General features: G+C 50.5%; 1 protein-coding gene across 5 annotated transcripts in view; it reads right to left on the reverse strand.

Annotated features, from left to right (window-relative positions):
- Nucleotides 1-15,935, reverse strand: part of Sez6 (seizure related 6 homolog) — a 48,415-nt gene extending 32,480 nt beyond the window's left edge. For all 5 annotated transcript variants that reach the window (XM_070027337.1, XM_070027336.1, XM_070027334.1 and 2 more), the window contains exon 1: nucleotides 15,702-15,935. In XM_070027337.1, coding sequence (XP_069883438.1) covers nucleotides 15,702-15,756 — 55 coding nt within the window. In that variant the 5' untranslated portion in view covers nucleotides 15,757-15,935. The remainder of the gene's footprint in view (nucleotides 1-15,701) is intronic.
- Between the last annotated feature and the right edge of the window lie 840 nt (nucleotides 15,936-16,775).

Genomic DNA, 16,775 nt, shown 5'->3' on the forward strand with positions numbered 1-16,775 from the left:
TCTCGTTCTTCTATATAAGTCACTCCCCGCAACTCAAGCCTCCACATCCCCATCAGTAAAATGGAATAAGTATCTGCTCTCAAATTCCAGGATCCTGTGAGCTAGGAAGGGCTCTGTGAATAAAAAAAGAAAAAAAAAAAGTAGTGAGGGCTACCAGTTACCAATTATTTGCCCAGCAACCACAAGAGCTCTTTGAGATAAGAATTTGTATTACCCCTTATTTTCAAAAAATACTTTTCTTTTTTTTTGGTCTGGTTGTGGGCCTGAACTCTGGGCCTGGGCGCTGTCCCTCAGCTCTTCAGCTCAAGGCTAGTGCTCTACCACTTGAGCCACCCCGCCACTTCCGGATTTTTTCTTTTTGCTTATGTGGTGCTGAGGAATCGAACCCAGGGCCTCAGGCATGCAAGGCAAGCGCTCTACCCCTGAGCCACCTTCCCAGCCCCCCAAAATACTTTTTAATGGTCATTTTCTCTCCTATTTTATTAATTTCATGTGATATCAAGGAATTGCACCCAGGGTCTCATGCATGCTAGGCAAGCACTCTACCATTAAGCCACATTCCCTGACCTACCCCTCGTTTGTTTTTTTTTTCTTGGTCAGTCATAGGGCTTGAACACTGGGCCTGGGTGCTGTCCCTCAGCTCTTCAGCTCAAGGAGAGTGTTCTACCACTTGAGCCACAGTGCTACTTCCAGTTTTCTGGTGGTTGATTGGTGATGAGAGTTTCACAGACTTTCCTGCCCGGGCTGGCTTTGAACCATGATCCTCAGATCTCAGCCTCCTGAGTAGCTAGGATTACAGGTGTGAGCTACCAGTGCCCAGCTCCTACCCCCTATTTTATAGATAAGAAAACTGAGGCCCAGGGAAGTACAGTCCTCAAGTTTATCATTTTGGATATTCAATAATGGATTGTCTAGCCCTAGAGTGGCACTGTGGGAAAGATAAGATGAGTTATCTACTCCTTACCTTTTGGGCCTGAGGAAAATTATTACTGGGGTTAGGCAGGGAAAGATAACAAGAAGCCTTAAGATTTCTTTAGGATTTTTTTTTAAGCTCTCTGGAGAGCCTGGCCTATCAGCCACTCACTGATTATCCATCCACTGATAGCTTACTGTTGCCCACTGGTGATGTTTTCTTTCTAGCCATGGCCAAGCACTGGTGTTCTGTGGGTTGAGTGTTTGATGGGCAGTTTGGGGAGCTCGTGCAGAGCCAGCTCACTTGGATTTTGACTTTATGGGTGGAACATTTGGCTTCATGTGATTTGGCCTGTGATCTGGCTCAGGCTGGGCCCCAGTTGTTCATTTTCCATGGAAACGCCTGCTCTGCTCTACTGATTTGCCCTTCCTCACTGCCCAGTCAGTAGCAGAGGGCAAGGTATCTGGCATGACTACTACCCCCTGGGCTCCTAGGGTAGTCAGTCCTCTAGCAGCTGCTCAGCTTTGGGACCAGCGAAGAGTACTCACATGTCAAGAGTATGCCTTGTAGGCCAGGTACTTTCCTCCTAAGGAGCCTCTTCCACCTTGAGTGTCTGGCTGCCCTTTTTGCTGAGAATCAATATTTTATAGTCTATATTTTATATTTTACATTCAAGGAAATTGAGTCTGAGAGGCAGAGTGGCAAGAAAGGTTTTGAACTGGGTCTGTTTGGTCCATAGCCTCAGATCAACATTTCTACTGCATTGGTGGCTGATTTGTGTTTTGTTTGAGCCTGTATGTGTATTTGTGTATGTGTGTGCGCGCATGCATACAATAGAGGTCCAAACATAGAGGTCCACATTCATGGACCACATATCATTACCATTTACCCTTGTTCACAGATGTCACATCCTAGAATCTCAAGCCCAGAAAGGGCCTAGCCCCCAGAGGAAGGGATGCACTTCTCCCAACATGGCTGCTGTGTCTCCTCATTTTCATTCTGTCCCCTAACCAGACTCCTTCCCAAGGCTGGTGGACAGCCCCTCTGGCTCTCAGTATGTAAGTGAAGAGGAGGACATTACTATGGGCTGCAGTTGGGCCAGTCCTTTTCACCCCTCTGTCCCTTCCTCCTTTGAGGCTGTGACAAGGGCCCAGGGTAGAGGGAGCTCCCTGCTAACTGCCACGTTCTCTACTTTCCAATTTAAAATCTAATATGGTCTTGCTACTGCAGAGCTGGGGGCTGGAGAGAGGTGATTAATGAGGCCTCTGCTACAGCGTCACCTGCTGTGCTCGACACCTTCCCCTGCAGCCCGGTGTTCCCCCCTCCTGTTTGCCTGCTAGCCTTAGGAACCTGGAGGCCCTAATTCTGCCTGCCCACTGTTTCTGGGGTTGGGCAGGTGGCACAGGAACTGGGAGCCTGAGATGCAGTAGAGGTTGGCCCCAACTCATGGAATGAGCTGGAAGGGGCCGTAAGAGCAGGCAGGATCCCTTGGCATCACCTCCTTACCAGCCTGTTCTACAGTATCCCACCCTGTTTTATGCCACCTCCCACTACTGTGGCCAGAGCAGGGGGTCTAGGGGGGCATGGAAGTGGGTTCTGAGTTTCCTATTCTCTTTAGGTTCCTGTCAATCAGTTCCATTTTCTACCTCAGATCCCTTTTCCTACCTGCTATGGTATTCAGAAAACAGAGGAGCCACCTGCTGTTTCTAAGGTGCCAGTGTGGTGAGAGTGTGCATAGGCACAGGGCCCTGGTTGGGTGCTCAGGTTACAACCATCCCCCCAGCACCAGCTAGCATCCAACATCACTTTCAGCAAGCAAAGACCGTATTTCTCTGAATGACAAACCTTGGAAATGTCAGCAGGGATGAGGAAGGCTGCAGAAGCAGCAACTCACTCTCCCTGGAGCCAGTAGCATGGCCAGCTCAGCCTTGTCAGAGGTGAAGTTGGGTGACACGGTTAATTTAGTGATAAATAATTCATCCCCTCTATTTTCTGCCTGTTGCCCAGCTCTAGACCCCTCCTAGTCACCGACCCAGCAAGACAGGACAATAGATGCTGTGAATAGAGAGCAGACACCTTTCTAGGTCACATCAGCATCTCTGGACCTCTGCCTTCTCTCGACCCTGCCCTGAAGTCCAAAAGCCACCTTTATTAAGGCCATTCCCAGAATGTGTGTCTACCTCTGAGCTGAATCAACAACTTGGTAGTTCCGAGATGCCATGGCATCAGACAAAGGGATCAGGCTGTCCTGATCCTTAATGCCTGGTGGGATCTGGTTACTCCTTACTTGGGAGCATTTATAAACTATGGAACCTGAATAACTCTGATAAAGGTGAGGCCTTATCAGAACCCTGGCTCTAGAGTAGAGGTAGCTCTGTCACTGACAGTCTGTGTGGTCTTGGGTGGCTTATCTCACTGGCTCTGGGCCTGTCTGTTTTATTTATTTATGTATTTATTCCATTGTGGGGCTTGAACTCTGGGCCTGGGCACTGTCTCTGAGCTCTTCAGCTCAAGGCTAGCGCTCTACCACTTGAGCCACAGTGCCACTTCCTGTTTTCTGTTGGTTAATTAGAGATAATAGTCTCATGGACTACTTCCCTGCCTGGGCTGGCTTTGATCTGCGATCCTCAGATCTTAGCCTCCTGAGTAGCTAGGATTACAGGCGTAAGCTACTGGTGCCCAGCTCACCTGTCTGGTTTTTATCCATAGTACTTAGTTAGTTCTGATGTGTGTGTGTGTGTGTGTGTGTGTGTGTGTGTGTGTGTGTGTGTGTGTGTGTGTGTGTGTGTGTGTGTGTGTGCGTGCGTGCACACGGGCTAGTCCTGGGGCTTGAACTCAGGGCTTGGGTACTGTCCCTAAGATCCTTTGCTTAGGCTTTGCTCTACCACTTGAGCCACAGCTCTATTTCCAGCTTTTTTGGTAGTTAATTGGAGATAAGAGTTTCATGGACTTTCCTGCCTGGGCTAGCCTCATACTGCAATTCCCAGATCTCAGCCTCCCTAGAAGCTGGGATTGCAGGTGTGAGTCACCAGTGTCTGGCTTTTAAGAGAGTCTTTGGATGGGCGAGACAGTTACAACCCCTCTTTTAGTGATGCCCATACCTAAGGATGGATGGAACTTCCTAGTGTGCCGGGATAGGAGTGGAGGGGGCCTCATCATAGTGAAAGAACACTTTCCTGCTGTGTGCTCTGAAGCTCATCTCTTCATTTCCATCTGCTGACCAGAGTTGCTGATCACTGGAAGTCTAGGCTGTGTGTGCAAATCTTAGGGAATGTATACATATGCATATGTATGTGTACATGTATGTGTGTATGTGTAAGTATGCATGTATGTGTGTATGCATGTATGTGAGTGTGTATGTATGTGTGTATGCATATGTGTATACAAGAATATGTGAGTAGGGCTAGGAATGGGGCTTAGTGGTACAGTGCTTGCCTAGAATGCATGAAGCCCTGGGTTCAATTCCTCAGTACTACACGAACATAAAAAGCTGAAAGTGGGGCTGTGGCTCAAGTGGAAGAACACTATCCTTGACCAGAAAATCTCAGGGACAGCACCCAGGCCCTGAGTTCAAGCCCCATGACCAACCAAAAAAAAAAATGTATGTAGATGTATAACATTAGTGTGTATGTGCTTTTTATGTGGTACTGAGGAATTGAACTCAGGGTTTCAGGCAGGCTAGGCAAGCACTCTACCACTGAGCCACATTCCCAGCCCTTCTGGCTTTTTTTGTACCTACTGGAGATAAGAGTTTCACAGACTTTGCTGCCTGGGCTGGCTTCAAATCTTGATCCTCAGATCTCAGCCTCCTGAGTAGCTAGGATTACAGGTGTGAGCCACTGGTGCCCAGCTGGCATATGACATTTTTTGGTCCACATGTGTGCCTGCTATGCAGGGGTACAGGTAGGGATGTGGTGGAGACCCAGAGAACCAGATATTTCTGAGTACCTGCTATGCAGGTTCTGGTTGCCATTTACCTATGCCGTCTGATGACTTCTCCCCATCCCACATTAAGGAAGTCCTGTCAGAGAGCTGAACTTAACCTGTATGAAATGATCTAGTTGGGCCTGGGAGGTAGACCCTGGGCATCCTGACCCTGCTGAGCTTAAGAGACAGACAATAGGACAGAGGTAGGGGGAGGACCCTGAACAGGAGTCATCTGAGAGCAAAGCAACCTTAGCCAATATGGGAACACCCATATTGGAGATTAGATTGCCTTTCTCTTTAGTCCCTTGGTTCAGATACCTCTAAATTATTTGAACCAGTTTCCAGGGGAGCTAGAGTAGTGATAGGGTGAGCCCAAGGGGCTAGAGGGTAATGGACTTTAATGGTGGCCTTGGGCAAAAGTGAGCTATAGGAATTGCTTATGACCCATCTGCCAAGCGAAAGAGCAATGATGAAGGCCCCCGGATGTGTGACTTCATCTGATGTCCTCCTTCTTCTCTGTTTCCTCACCTTTTCAGCCTGTCTTTGCCTTTCTCGGCTTTTATGGGAAGGCACTCCTGCCTGACTTCCTAATGGCCTAAGGAGAAGCACTGGAGAGTCCCCTGACCTCTGTCCTTGGGTGCAGAGAGAGGGAAGTCTGGGATCTTCTTTCAGCCCCAGAAAGGTACAATTGAGCTTAACCTTCTCTGGGGTGTGGGCCTGCATCTGTGGACTTGCCTAGACTCTCTTTGTCTTCATGGCCTTGTGAGACTGAGTGAGGGGGCTTTAGCACCCCAGCTTGTGAGACTCCTCAGGGTTGGCCTATGTTTCTACTTCCCCAGCAAGCCTGAGTGAGGTAGGGAATGGGTACAGAGCAGCTAAAAATAGCAACAGCAGCTCCAGTTATGAGTCTCCTTGAGGGGTCAGTGGAGCCTGAGATTAGGAATACGGAGAATAGAGTGAGTTGCAGGGAGGAGAGAAGGCCAGAGCTAGGGTTTGTTGTGCTTACACTCAAGCCATAGTCCCAGGGTGCAGAGACAGAGGGCACAGACACCCAAGGAGAGACAGACAAGCCAGGAAGAGATATAGACAGTCATGGCTACCTGCATGGGTTCTTTTCAGATCCCAAGGAATATCAGATGGCCCCAGATGCTTAGCCCTCAAGCTCTCAGGCCTGTTCCTTCCTCCGACCTCTAGGGACCTTGTGAGCTGTGTATGTGGACACCTGTAGCTGAAAAAGCTAAATTCTTTTCTTCTGTCCCCTTTAGTTTCTGCTGTTTAAAGCCCAGAGCAGGGAAGGACCAGGGACCACTAGAGGCAATATAAGGGGTGCAGGTACAGCAGGACACGGAATTATGGCACTAACCATTGCCAGGGGGTGCTGAGGAATCCCATCCCAAGCTGAGCAACAAGTCTTTTCTTGGCCTGGACTGCAGGTAATGGAGAAAGGTGACTAGGTCTAGTAGGGCTGGTAGGGCTCTGCCAGGAGATGGGTAAGGGAAAGAGGAAGAGAAGAGCTGGGTAAATAAATGTGCCAATGACTTCTTTTGAACATACCTTGCTTGATTCTTCCTTCATACCTGTGTCTGGAGATGTTAGGGGCTCTTTGATCATCAAAATATGGCTCTGTTTCCTCCAGTTTCTATTACCAGACACAAAAGGGGACTGCATGGCAGGAGACTGCCAGCTGCTGGACCAGATGTTTCAAATCACTACCACACCTTCTTGCTGGATGTAAATGATGTCTAAGACAACGTCCGTCAGAGCGGTGTGCCAGATGAAGACCCTTAGAAGCACCCTAACTCAACTTTTCTTCCTCCCTATAGTTATGGTCTTACCTTCCTGTTCAGATACGGTAGGGCTGATGCTTATCTCTGATCCCTGTCAACAATTCATCCCTGGAAAACTGAGGCATATGGTCCAGCCTTTCCAACTGACTACCTGACAAATGGGCCTCCTGGTGTCTGATCACTCCTCTGGAGGCCTCTTTTCTCCTCAAGGTGTTCTGGTCTTGTCCAAGTTACTAGCCCCTCTAATTTCCTAGGATCCTGATGCTGTCCATAAAAGAGGTGGGACAGAAACAGGCACCATCAAATCCCAAGGAAACTGAAGCACACAGAGGTGACAAAACTTAACCAAGGTCACTCAGTCATCAAGAGCTTGAGCTGGCCTTAAACCTTGACATCTTGGTTCCCTGACCAGTGCTCTGCTATTCATGTTCTTCCTTTAGGGACTTGCCCCTCCTCCCCAGAGACAACTTGGCTCCTCACACTGCCTGCTACCCCCACCCAGGCTCTGGGAGTCCCTGGGCACCTGCTGGTTTGTGGGACCCAGGCCAGATACTCAGCAGGTGGCTGCCTGGGGGTACAAAGGAGCTGGTGATCAGCTGCTAAACTGGGAGGGAGGAGGAGGGAGCAGGAAGGAGCTAGGGGAGGGGAGGAGGAATCTGGGCTGGGAGTGGGAAGGGGCAGGGTCTCCTTCAGTGTCTTTATCTAGGAGCCAGCAAACAAAGAGGAGAAAAAGAACATGCAGATGTTGGGGGTTGGAGGGTGGTAGGTTATAGCTCTGGTTCTAGAGGGTTTCTCTTCTTTTCCATAGGTCCCTCTCACTAAATTCTGCTCTCTTAGCCTGATGACCAGTTAGAAGAAGGGGCCTGAGGGTGAACAGAGGTGCTCATGGGAGGAGAAAGTGAGAGGTGGTATACCCTCATGCTGCAGTTAATGCCAGGGTGCTGAGATTCTGGCCAAGTGCTGGGGTAGTAGAGATCTATTGGTTGGATTGTACACACATTTGGTTTGGGGGCAGGTTGGAAGGACCCTGTACTAGCTCTGCTCTTTCCACCCGACTCAGCAGAGATGAGAAACTAAAGTCCAGAAAAATCCCTGAGAAGAGTCTTCTCTCTCTGAAGGCCAGGGAAATTAGTTCAGGTGGGTGTTATTTGACATCTCATCAATTAAAATAAGAGGGTCTCTGGTCTCGGGTTGTTTATTAAAAAATGAAGCTTCTGGCTGGGTGTCGGTGGCTCATACCTGTAAGCCTAGCTATTCAGGAGGCTGGGATCTGAGGATCGAGGTTCAAAGCCAGCCTAAGCAGGAAACTCTGTGAGGCTCTTTTTTTTGGGGGGGGGGTCCGGTCGGTCGTGGGGCCTGAACTCTGGGCCTGGGTGCTGTCCCTCAGCTCTTTAGCTCAAGGCTAGCACTCTACCATTTGAGCCACAGCGCCAATTCCAGCTTTTTTCTTTTTGCTTATGTGGTGCTAAAGAATTGAACCCAGGGCTTCACGCATGCAAGGCAAGCACTCTACCACTGAGCCACCTTCCCAGCCCCTCTGTAAGACTCTTATCTCCAATAAACCACTCAGAAAACCAGACGTGGTGTTGTGGCTCAAGTGGTAGAGTGCTCACCTTAAGCTGAAGAACTGAGGGACAGGGCTCAGGCCCAGAGTTCAAGCCCCACAACTGACCAAAAAATAAATAAATAACTAAAAAATGAAGCCCCTGCCTGGCACCAGAGGCTCATGCCTGTAATCCTAGCTATTCAGATGGCTGAGATCTGAGGATCTCAGTTCGAAGCCAGCCTGGGCAGGAAAGTCTGTGAGACTCTTATCTCTAATTAAACATCAAAAAAATTTTCAGAAGTGTAGCTGTGACTCAAGTGGTAGATAGCTAGCCTTAAGCAGAAAAGTTCAGGGGCAAAACCTAGGACTGGCAAAAAACAACAACAACAAAACAAATAAAAAACCCAAACAAAGAATGCAGCTTTCTTTCTTTCTTTCTTTCTTTCTTTCTTTCTTTCTTCCTTTCTTTCTTTCTTTCTTCCTTTCTTTTTTCCTTTCTTCCTTTCTTTCTTTCTTTCTTCTTTTGTTGGTCCTGGGGCTTGAACTCTAGGCCTGGGCACTGTCCCTCAGCTCTTCAGCTCAAGGTTAGCGCTCTACTATTTGAGCTACAGCACCACTTCTGGCTTTTTCTGCTTATGTGGTTTGGAGGAATCGAACCCAGGGCCTCCTTCATACAAGGCAAGCACTCTACCACTGAGCCACCTTCATAGCCCCCAAACTAAGTTTCTTAAGATCAGGCTAGTGTATTTTTGGTTTTCAAAGCACCTGATAGGTGATTAGAGGGTTATTGAATGGAGAATGAATGAATGGGTGAAGAACCCACATGCTAAGATCTTAATGCTGTATTGGCTGTTTACAGGAGAGCCATCTGGTCTGGGTGATCAGGAAAAGGGGAGCTGGGAACATTGAAATAAACAGAAGGACCCAGAATGACATTCCAAGTATGGAAAATAGCTGAGTAAAACTATAGAGATTGGACCAAACAAAGCTTGCACAGGCTTTAGGATTCACTGTAGCATCCTCACTGCATCTCTCCACTGCCCTCCTTTCTCATGCTACTCAATCCCTGCTCATCTCCTGGCAGAGCCACTTGCTCTTACTAGGCCCAGCCAGGACCTCCCTTCTCACCCCCTCCCTTCTTGCCAGACTGCCTGCCAGCAAGGCTTCAGACTCTGCAGCCTGAGACCCGGATTGTTGTTGGAGAAGCAGCGGGTTTGTTTGCTCCCAAACCCTCGAGAAATCTCAACAATCAATGGCCAACAACACTCTGCCTGCGGCTGCAGCATCGATCCTCTCCTCCTAAGGCTGGCAGCTGGGCAGCAGGTAGGCAAGGTGGAAGGAAGCTGGGGCAGGCATGGGCCTTCCCACTAGGGGACTGGGCCTCAGTAGAGGCTGAGGGAGGAGGGGGAGCCCAAGTCGCCAGGACAAGTTAGATTGGTCCTGTCATTCACTAAGGCCTCTAAAGGTAGGAGAGCAATCCAGAGCCACTGACCTCTGGGCTAACATATTTTATTCCTTTGCTATTAAGGACAGGGTAAAAATGAAATGTCTGTAACCTGAGCATTAAGGACTGAGAGTAGACATAAGCAGAGATGCAACTGTTATGACCCAAAATGTGGCAGAAGAAAGTTAGGAGCTGTTTATGTCTTGAATCTGCCTGGCAGTATGAACCTGAACTTGGTCTATAAAAGGCTGGAATAGCTTCTATCTCATGGAAATGATAGGAGCACTAAATGAGCTAATATATATATGAAACACTTAGTAGAGAATATTGTTACTACTATTATTATTGCTTGGATAGTGATAGTCTCCTGGATTCCCATCTGCCTGTATTACCCTAGACTAAAAGACAAGACACAGTGCTAGCTCACGCCAGCCTTTGTAAAAGAGGAAGGCATTTTCAAATATCCTTACCACTTGTTGGCTGTGCAGCCAAGATAAGTAACTTAACTTGTCCAAAACTCAGTTTTCCCATCTATAAAGTGGGATTACGAACCTCTTACTGTGAGTACCAAACAGAAAAATGTGAAAGGCTTAACTGGTGAAGCATGGGATCCTGGGGGACCTTGGACAAATGCATGAACAAATGCACAAATAGTGGAGTGGCAATACTGTTAGGGCTTGCGTGTGTGTGTGTGTGTGTGTGTGTGTGTGTGTGTGTGTGTGTGTGTGTGTGTGTGTGTGTGTGAATTCAGGGCCCAGGCACTGTCCCTGAGCTATTTTTGCTCAAGACTAGCACTCTACCACTTGAGCCAAAGCTCTACTTCTAGCTTTTTTGGTGGTGAATTGGAGATAAGAGTCTCATGGATTTTTCTGTTTTCCCCTGGCTTCAAACTGCAATTCTCAGATCTCAGCCTCCTGAGCAGCTAGGATTACAGGCGTGAGCCACTGGCACCCAGTAGGGCTTGCTTTTTTAAGAGGTGAGAAGGTTCTTGGGCCTGAATTTTCCTGGTCTAAATTACTCTTTGCTTCCCACCTCCCCCTTCTTTTCATTCAAGGCCATATCTAATCAGAGATGCCCCTGAAATTTCATGTTTGTCCCACCCTCCAGAGTTTCTGAAGCTGAAATGGATGAAGTCAGATGACAGGGAATTGTTCTTCCCTTTTTTCAGTCCTTAATTTTATGCAAGACTTCCATCTAACCTAGTAGGATGGTTGGTAGATCAAGAAGTCAGGACCCTGACGTAACTCTTCTGATTTCCACCTGCACAATTTATTAACATGCATTTAATGTCTTCCATGTCCTAGGCTCTGTGCCACTGGGGACACAAGCAGTGATGGCACTTAGGAATGAGAGGAAAGGCTTTACCCCATAAAGAATGGCCCTCAGCACCCTACCCCCAACCCACCTCAGGCTGATGGCATGACAGCTTAATTTGTAGAAGGAAAAAACTAAGTAAAGGCTATAATTTACAGTCAGGATAATTGGCCAAGTGTTAGGAAAGAAAAAAAAACATCCTAACATCTATATAAAAATAGTGTGCTTGCTACGCAAACTCAGCTTCAAGATGAATCCCAGCTGCTATGGGCCCACTTCTCCATTCCAATCAGGCAGCTGACCCTAAGTTTCTCCCAAATAGACATTCTAGAGCTGCCCAAGATATGTGAGATGAGAAAATAGACCTAGTGTCTTCTTTTCTGAGTTAAATCTTGCTGTTGGGAAGTACATCAAGCAACCAGGCAAAGGTTTACGACCCAAAAAGATGGGTACCTTGATGGGAGAAGCCAAGGGACAGGGGTGTACAGCAGCATCTCTTGAACCAGGCTGGATGACAGGTGAGGTTTCCCCTGAGATACCTTAGAATAATAGATACCCTATAAATGTATGCCAAAAAAAAAAAAAGATGGAAGTGCTAAATAAGCCAATGCTTGAAGCATGAGGTAGAATGGACCAGCATGAGGTAGGTTAGTCCAGATAGAGAAAAGAATTTCAGGCAGATCAAATGGCAAGATCCCAGGAGCTGTTGAGAACTTGGCTAGTTTGTGGAATTGGTGCTAAAATTTCTTTGGCCTGACTGTATTATTAGTCATCTTTCTGACATTGTTGCTTCCTGTAGGAATTGGTCTTGAAGACCTCCTAATACTTACTGTCTACCTCCCAGCTTCAGACCTGAGCTGGTAGCATTTCCTTTTTCAGGGATCTCTTACTTATAGGACCTAGCATCCCATTTCCTGAGAGGCCATTAAGCTGGGAACCCAGAAATCTGCATGACTTGGCAAATCCTTTGAGGCCCTGACATGTTCCTAGGTTTGGCAACCATGAATTTGGTGTAATCTTACAATGATGGTTCCTGAGACAGGAGGTCCAGAGAGAGGTAAGCACCTGTAAGGCTACATGGAAGGCTGGACTCCTAAACACCCTCATTACAGTTACCCTTGTCTACAGATCATTTTGGGGCCCTCTTTCCAGTTTGGAGGATGAAATATTGATAGCTCTGTTGGGTTGGGGGAGTAGGATTCCTGAACTAAGCCCAGCCTGGCAGATGGGCTTGAGAAGTAAGGACAAGAGTGGGGAGAGGCTGTAGGGCTTGAGGCTGGATAGAGGGAGGGGGTAAAGAAGCTCTCTGATATACTTCATATTCAGGCAACCAAGTGGGAGGAGGGAGCATAGAAGTTTAGTTTCTAATTAAGCCCAATCCCTGTGTCTTCTTGTTCCTTATTAGTGCCCCCACAGCATCCCCAAGGCATTTTAAGCTGCCACCCTGCTGAGGAGGCCGGGATGGCCGCCAGGGCCTGCCAAGCTTGATGTGCTTAGGCCTACGAGGGACAGGTACCAAAAGCCAGTTCAGACATTCCTCTCCTCTCCATAGCAGTCTCTGGATCTTCCAGTCCCCTCAGAAGTCCAGGGGGCCTCTGGTTCTACACATCCACCTCTGGAACTCTTGGTGGAATCTAGCCTATCTCCCCAGGGTCATTGTCCCTAGCCCAGCTTCCTGGCCCTGAAGTACCAAGCTAAGGAACAGAAAATAAGGGTGGCGTCTGCATGCAGCCCCAGACTCAGGAATGTGCTTGTCAGAAGCCAGCATCAACAGAGAGAGAATCAGCCAGGAAGCAGCAATTGCCATTTAAGGTTAAAGCAGTCCTGGTTTGTTAACCCTTACAGCAGTGGGAATCCTGGAAGCCAAGTCCTCTTTCTCTTTCTCTCCTTCCTCCTACCGACCTTACCTCTTACACTCCTCTCCAGTTTCTGGTCCATTAAGTAACTGAGACTTGCCATTTCCAGTCCCCCTCTTCCAGGGTATACTTTCAGGCTCAGAGAGGTGTTGCTGAGGGTCCAAGGTCACACAGCCACTGAGGCAGTCTCCACCCCTGGAGACCTAATCCCACTCCTGTATCAGAGGCTTCTACCTTCACAATCTCCCCAGGCTACATTCACACACGCAGAGTTTAATTAACTTTATTGATATTCAGAAATTAGGAGACCGACTAAAGGTAATTGCTCATTAAAAATCATTAAACTGACACAGCAGGCTCAGGCAGGCCCAGCCCCTCCTGTACTGCCTTCTTCTCCCCACTGTGGCAAGATCTTCCCAGTCCAGTCCTATGTTGGGAGGACACCCTTGGTCCACAGTGTCCCTTCCATCTGGGACCAGCTGCACCAGGGAGATTGCAGAAGGGAACAGGGGAGTGAGCCTGTGGGGTGGGGAGTGCTTCCCTCTACCTCCACAGCCCCTAGGGCCTCTGCCTCCCAGGACTCCTGCAGTTTCTGGGCTGCGCCTGGTTGCATCCTGCAGCCTGAGTCGCAAAGCTCTGAGGTGTGCAAGACTGTGAGGCGCGGGATGCACCACCCTGACAGCAAAAGCTCAAAGGATTTTTGCAACTGGAAGCTTTCCTTTGCTGAAGTCAGTAAGATGGTCAAGTGAACTGCCTCTGGGTGAGAAGACTCAATACCCTATCAACTGGAGCCTTGCATGGTGGCTCACTGTGCCCATGGCTGGGGCAGGAGTGCAGGCTCTATCTTCAGCAGATTTGGGCTTCCTCCTCAATTTTGAAGAAAGGAAATGAATATTTTCTCCAACAGTTGGATGTCTAACCTCCAAAACCTTTGACAGCAGACCCATAGGCACTGGATATCCTCACAGGTTAGAGATGGACACAAAGCTGGGGACACACAGAGTTCCAGTTCCAGGGTGGTGGGTACCTCTGGTGGTGGGTTGGAGGGATCTCATTCACACCAGATTTCCTATTGGAGACCTGCAGGCTCACTCCAATCGGCTGGAAATCCTCTGGCAGGGGCTGCACCCACACCCCCGTGGCCTCACGCCTGCTCATTGCTGAGTTCTCACTCGACATTCATACCTCTTGAAGCACAGACACCTTAAGACCTGCTACTCCAGACACACAGGGCATCAGTTACACTCACACTGCCCTCCCCCCATAGGACTCAGACTATCTGTCAGGGGACCCAGTCCCCATGTCCCAGCGAAGGGAGGGTGTTTGGAGTGTGGACATAGGCAGACTCCATGTCCTGAAATCAAAGGGACATCCTGGATTGTTGGCTATGGGCTTCTCCTGGCCCCATCATGTCCCCGGGGTGGGGCTTGCAGGATTCTTCCTTCTTCCTGCAACGTGATCTCACCAGTTCCAAGTTTCCCCAGCGGCGGGAGGACCCGGTGTGGGCTGCCAGGTGGCTGTGTGAGGATAGGGGTACTTGCTTGTAAGTAGAGCTAAGAGGCTCAGAGATGCGCTTCCACGCCCATGGGGCCAGAGAGGAAAAACAACCAGCAAGCAAGCAAGCAAACAAACAAACAAAACCCGAACCCGTTCTGTCCAGGAGCCAGAGCTGTGCTGCCCTGACTTCCAACACAGTGGAGAAAAAGATCAAGCGCCAAGGTTAAAAACTACCCTATTCTACACCGTCCACATCAGGCCTAGCAACCAGATGGCGAGGGACGGCAGGTCCCAACTCCAAGTGCAGTTTCGCAACCCCACCAGTTCAGCGAGGGAAGAATCAAGCTTTGGAAGGCAGCTTGTTTGAGCCGGAGGACGGACAGGTCCAGTCAGACTCTCAAACCTTCCTTCTGCGGAGCACCTTTCTCCGAAACTCCCTTCCTTCCTGCCTACACCGAGGTTAAGCTTCCTTGAGCCAAGACCGATGAAGTTGGGGATTCGACCCCGTGCTGGGGAGGGGTGAGGGGCTGGAGCACAGAGTGGGAAGCCAGCCCTCCCGAGAAGAGTCAGCAGCCATGGGGTGGGTGGGAACCCAGCAGGAAAGCAGGCCCGGGGGGGGGGGTGAGGCAGAGCTCTCGGGACGAATGTGCGTGTGCACATGGGCATGTGTGCAAGGAAAGGATTTCGGGGAGGACAGAGTCTCTCTCCCAGGACTACATCTGCTTCAGCCCCAGAGCAGAACGACGACCTGGATAAGAGGGCCCCGAGGTTCCCGAGAAGATCCTCAGGACGGTGCTCTAGATTCTGTCGTGACAGTGACCAGGTGGAGGGAGGTGAGCGACGTCCCAACTACGGGTCCGGCCACCCTCGGCCCAGTTCGTCCGCAGTGAGGATGGGGAAGAGGCCCCGGATCGGGCGGCAAAGTCGCGGGAAGTTTGGCGGGGTGGGGGTGGGGGGCTGGGGAGGCGGGCCGGTGGGCCGCTCGCCGGACTGTCCCGACTCACCGCCCCGCGCCCCCCACCCCACCCCAACCCCTCGCCCCGCGTGCGCTCGGGCGCCCTAAGAAGCCTGGAGTGGAGCGAGGTAGCGCGCGGGTGAGCGCGAGTGTGCGAGGAGGAGGGTGGGTGGCGTGATGAATTGCAGCAGAGAAATCCCATTAGATCCGGGGAGATGATTAAAGGCGAGGTCTCGGCCAGGCGCGAATGGCGGGAGCCACGGCAGCTTCCCGCCGGCGGAACCCGCGCCCCGCCCGATTCGGCCGGCGCCTGGGGCAGCGCGGCGCAGTCGGCGGGACGTGGTTCTCCGGCCGGACCATCGGACGCGCGAAGCTGGGAGCCGCGACGACGGTTCCTCCTTTCCTGTCCCCGGGACTCCGCCCCCCGCCCCGGTCCGGTTGCTGGACACCGGGGTCCCTTACCGTGAGCCGGGAGCGCCAGCAGCGAGGGCAGGAGCAGCAGAACTGCGAGGTGCATGGTGCTGGCTGGGGCCGCGCCCCGGGTTGGGGCCGCGGCGGGAGGGAGGGCAGGGGGGTCTCGGCGAGGCGTGGGAACGAGAGGGGGGTCGGCAGAACTGGGACCCGAGGAGGAGAGGGAACGGGGCCGCCGCCAGCGCCGCCAGCGCCTGACAGAATCAGCACCACGGCCAGCGCCTGGCGTCGGCGCCGGGGATCGCCGCGCGGGCTGGGGGCGGGGGCGCGGGAGGAGCGGCTTACCGTAAAATCTCAAGTAAAGGCGCAGAGACCCAGTGGCAGGATCACAGGCTTGGGGGGCCACCGCCAGCTCAGAGTAAGGACTGCCCGACGCAAGTGAGCACACAGCCCTCCCCTCTTCAGCGCTGCCCACGCCCAGCCTAGCCTGCCAACCCCTCTCCCGGGTTAGCAGCCCACCAAAGTGGCAGGTCCTAGCCCGGTTTTCTATTAGCGAAGGCAATCTGCTTTCCACCTTTCCCCACCCCATCCTGGTACCCGAGGGCGCTAAGGGTGACCTGGGAAGACATCCACGGGTAGGGCAGCTGATGAGGACCGCGTGCCCTAGTGACAGATCCGTCCTGGGCCGATAATGAAGATGGCTTTTGAACGTACAAAGGACAATAAATTATTACTTTGCGCTCAATAAATGCCAGGGCTTCAGGCAGCTGCATCAGCAGCAAACTGTGCTCACAGAAAAGCTTAATTATCCTGATATTATAGTTAAAAGCCAATGGCACTTGTGTCCTGGGGAGACATTCTCCACTTGGCAGGAGGCAACGCTGGCTAAGCTGTGAGGAGCTAGAGGTAGCATTCTAGTTCCCCGGGCAGCCTTGCATCTCCGGATCCTGCCTTGTCCCTTCTGTGGAACCAGAGTAGCCACAGTGACAGTCAGCTGGCACGGATCCTTTTTTAAAAAAATTTTATTAGCGAATATTAGTTATACACGGGGTTTCATTATATTTCCATAGAAGTGTATAACATACCCTGTACAAATTCACCCTTTGATTCGCAGCTCCTTTTTAT

The sequence above is a fragment of the Dipodomys merriami genome, unplaced genomic scaffold (assembly GCF_024711535.1).
Source record: "Dipodomys merriami isolate MVZ:Mamm:240054 unplaced genomic scaffold, mDipMer1.0.p SCAF_19, whole genome shotgun sequence".
NCBI classification, from domain to species: Eukaryota; Metazoa; Chordata; class Mammalia; order Rodentia; family Heteromyidae; genus Dipodomys; species Dipodomys merriami.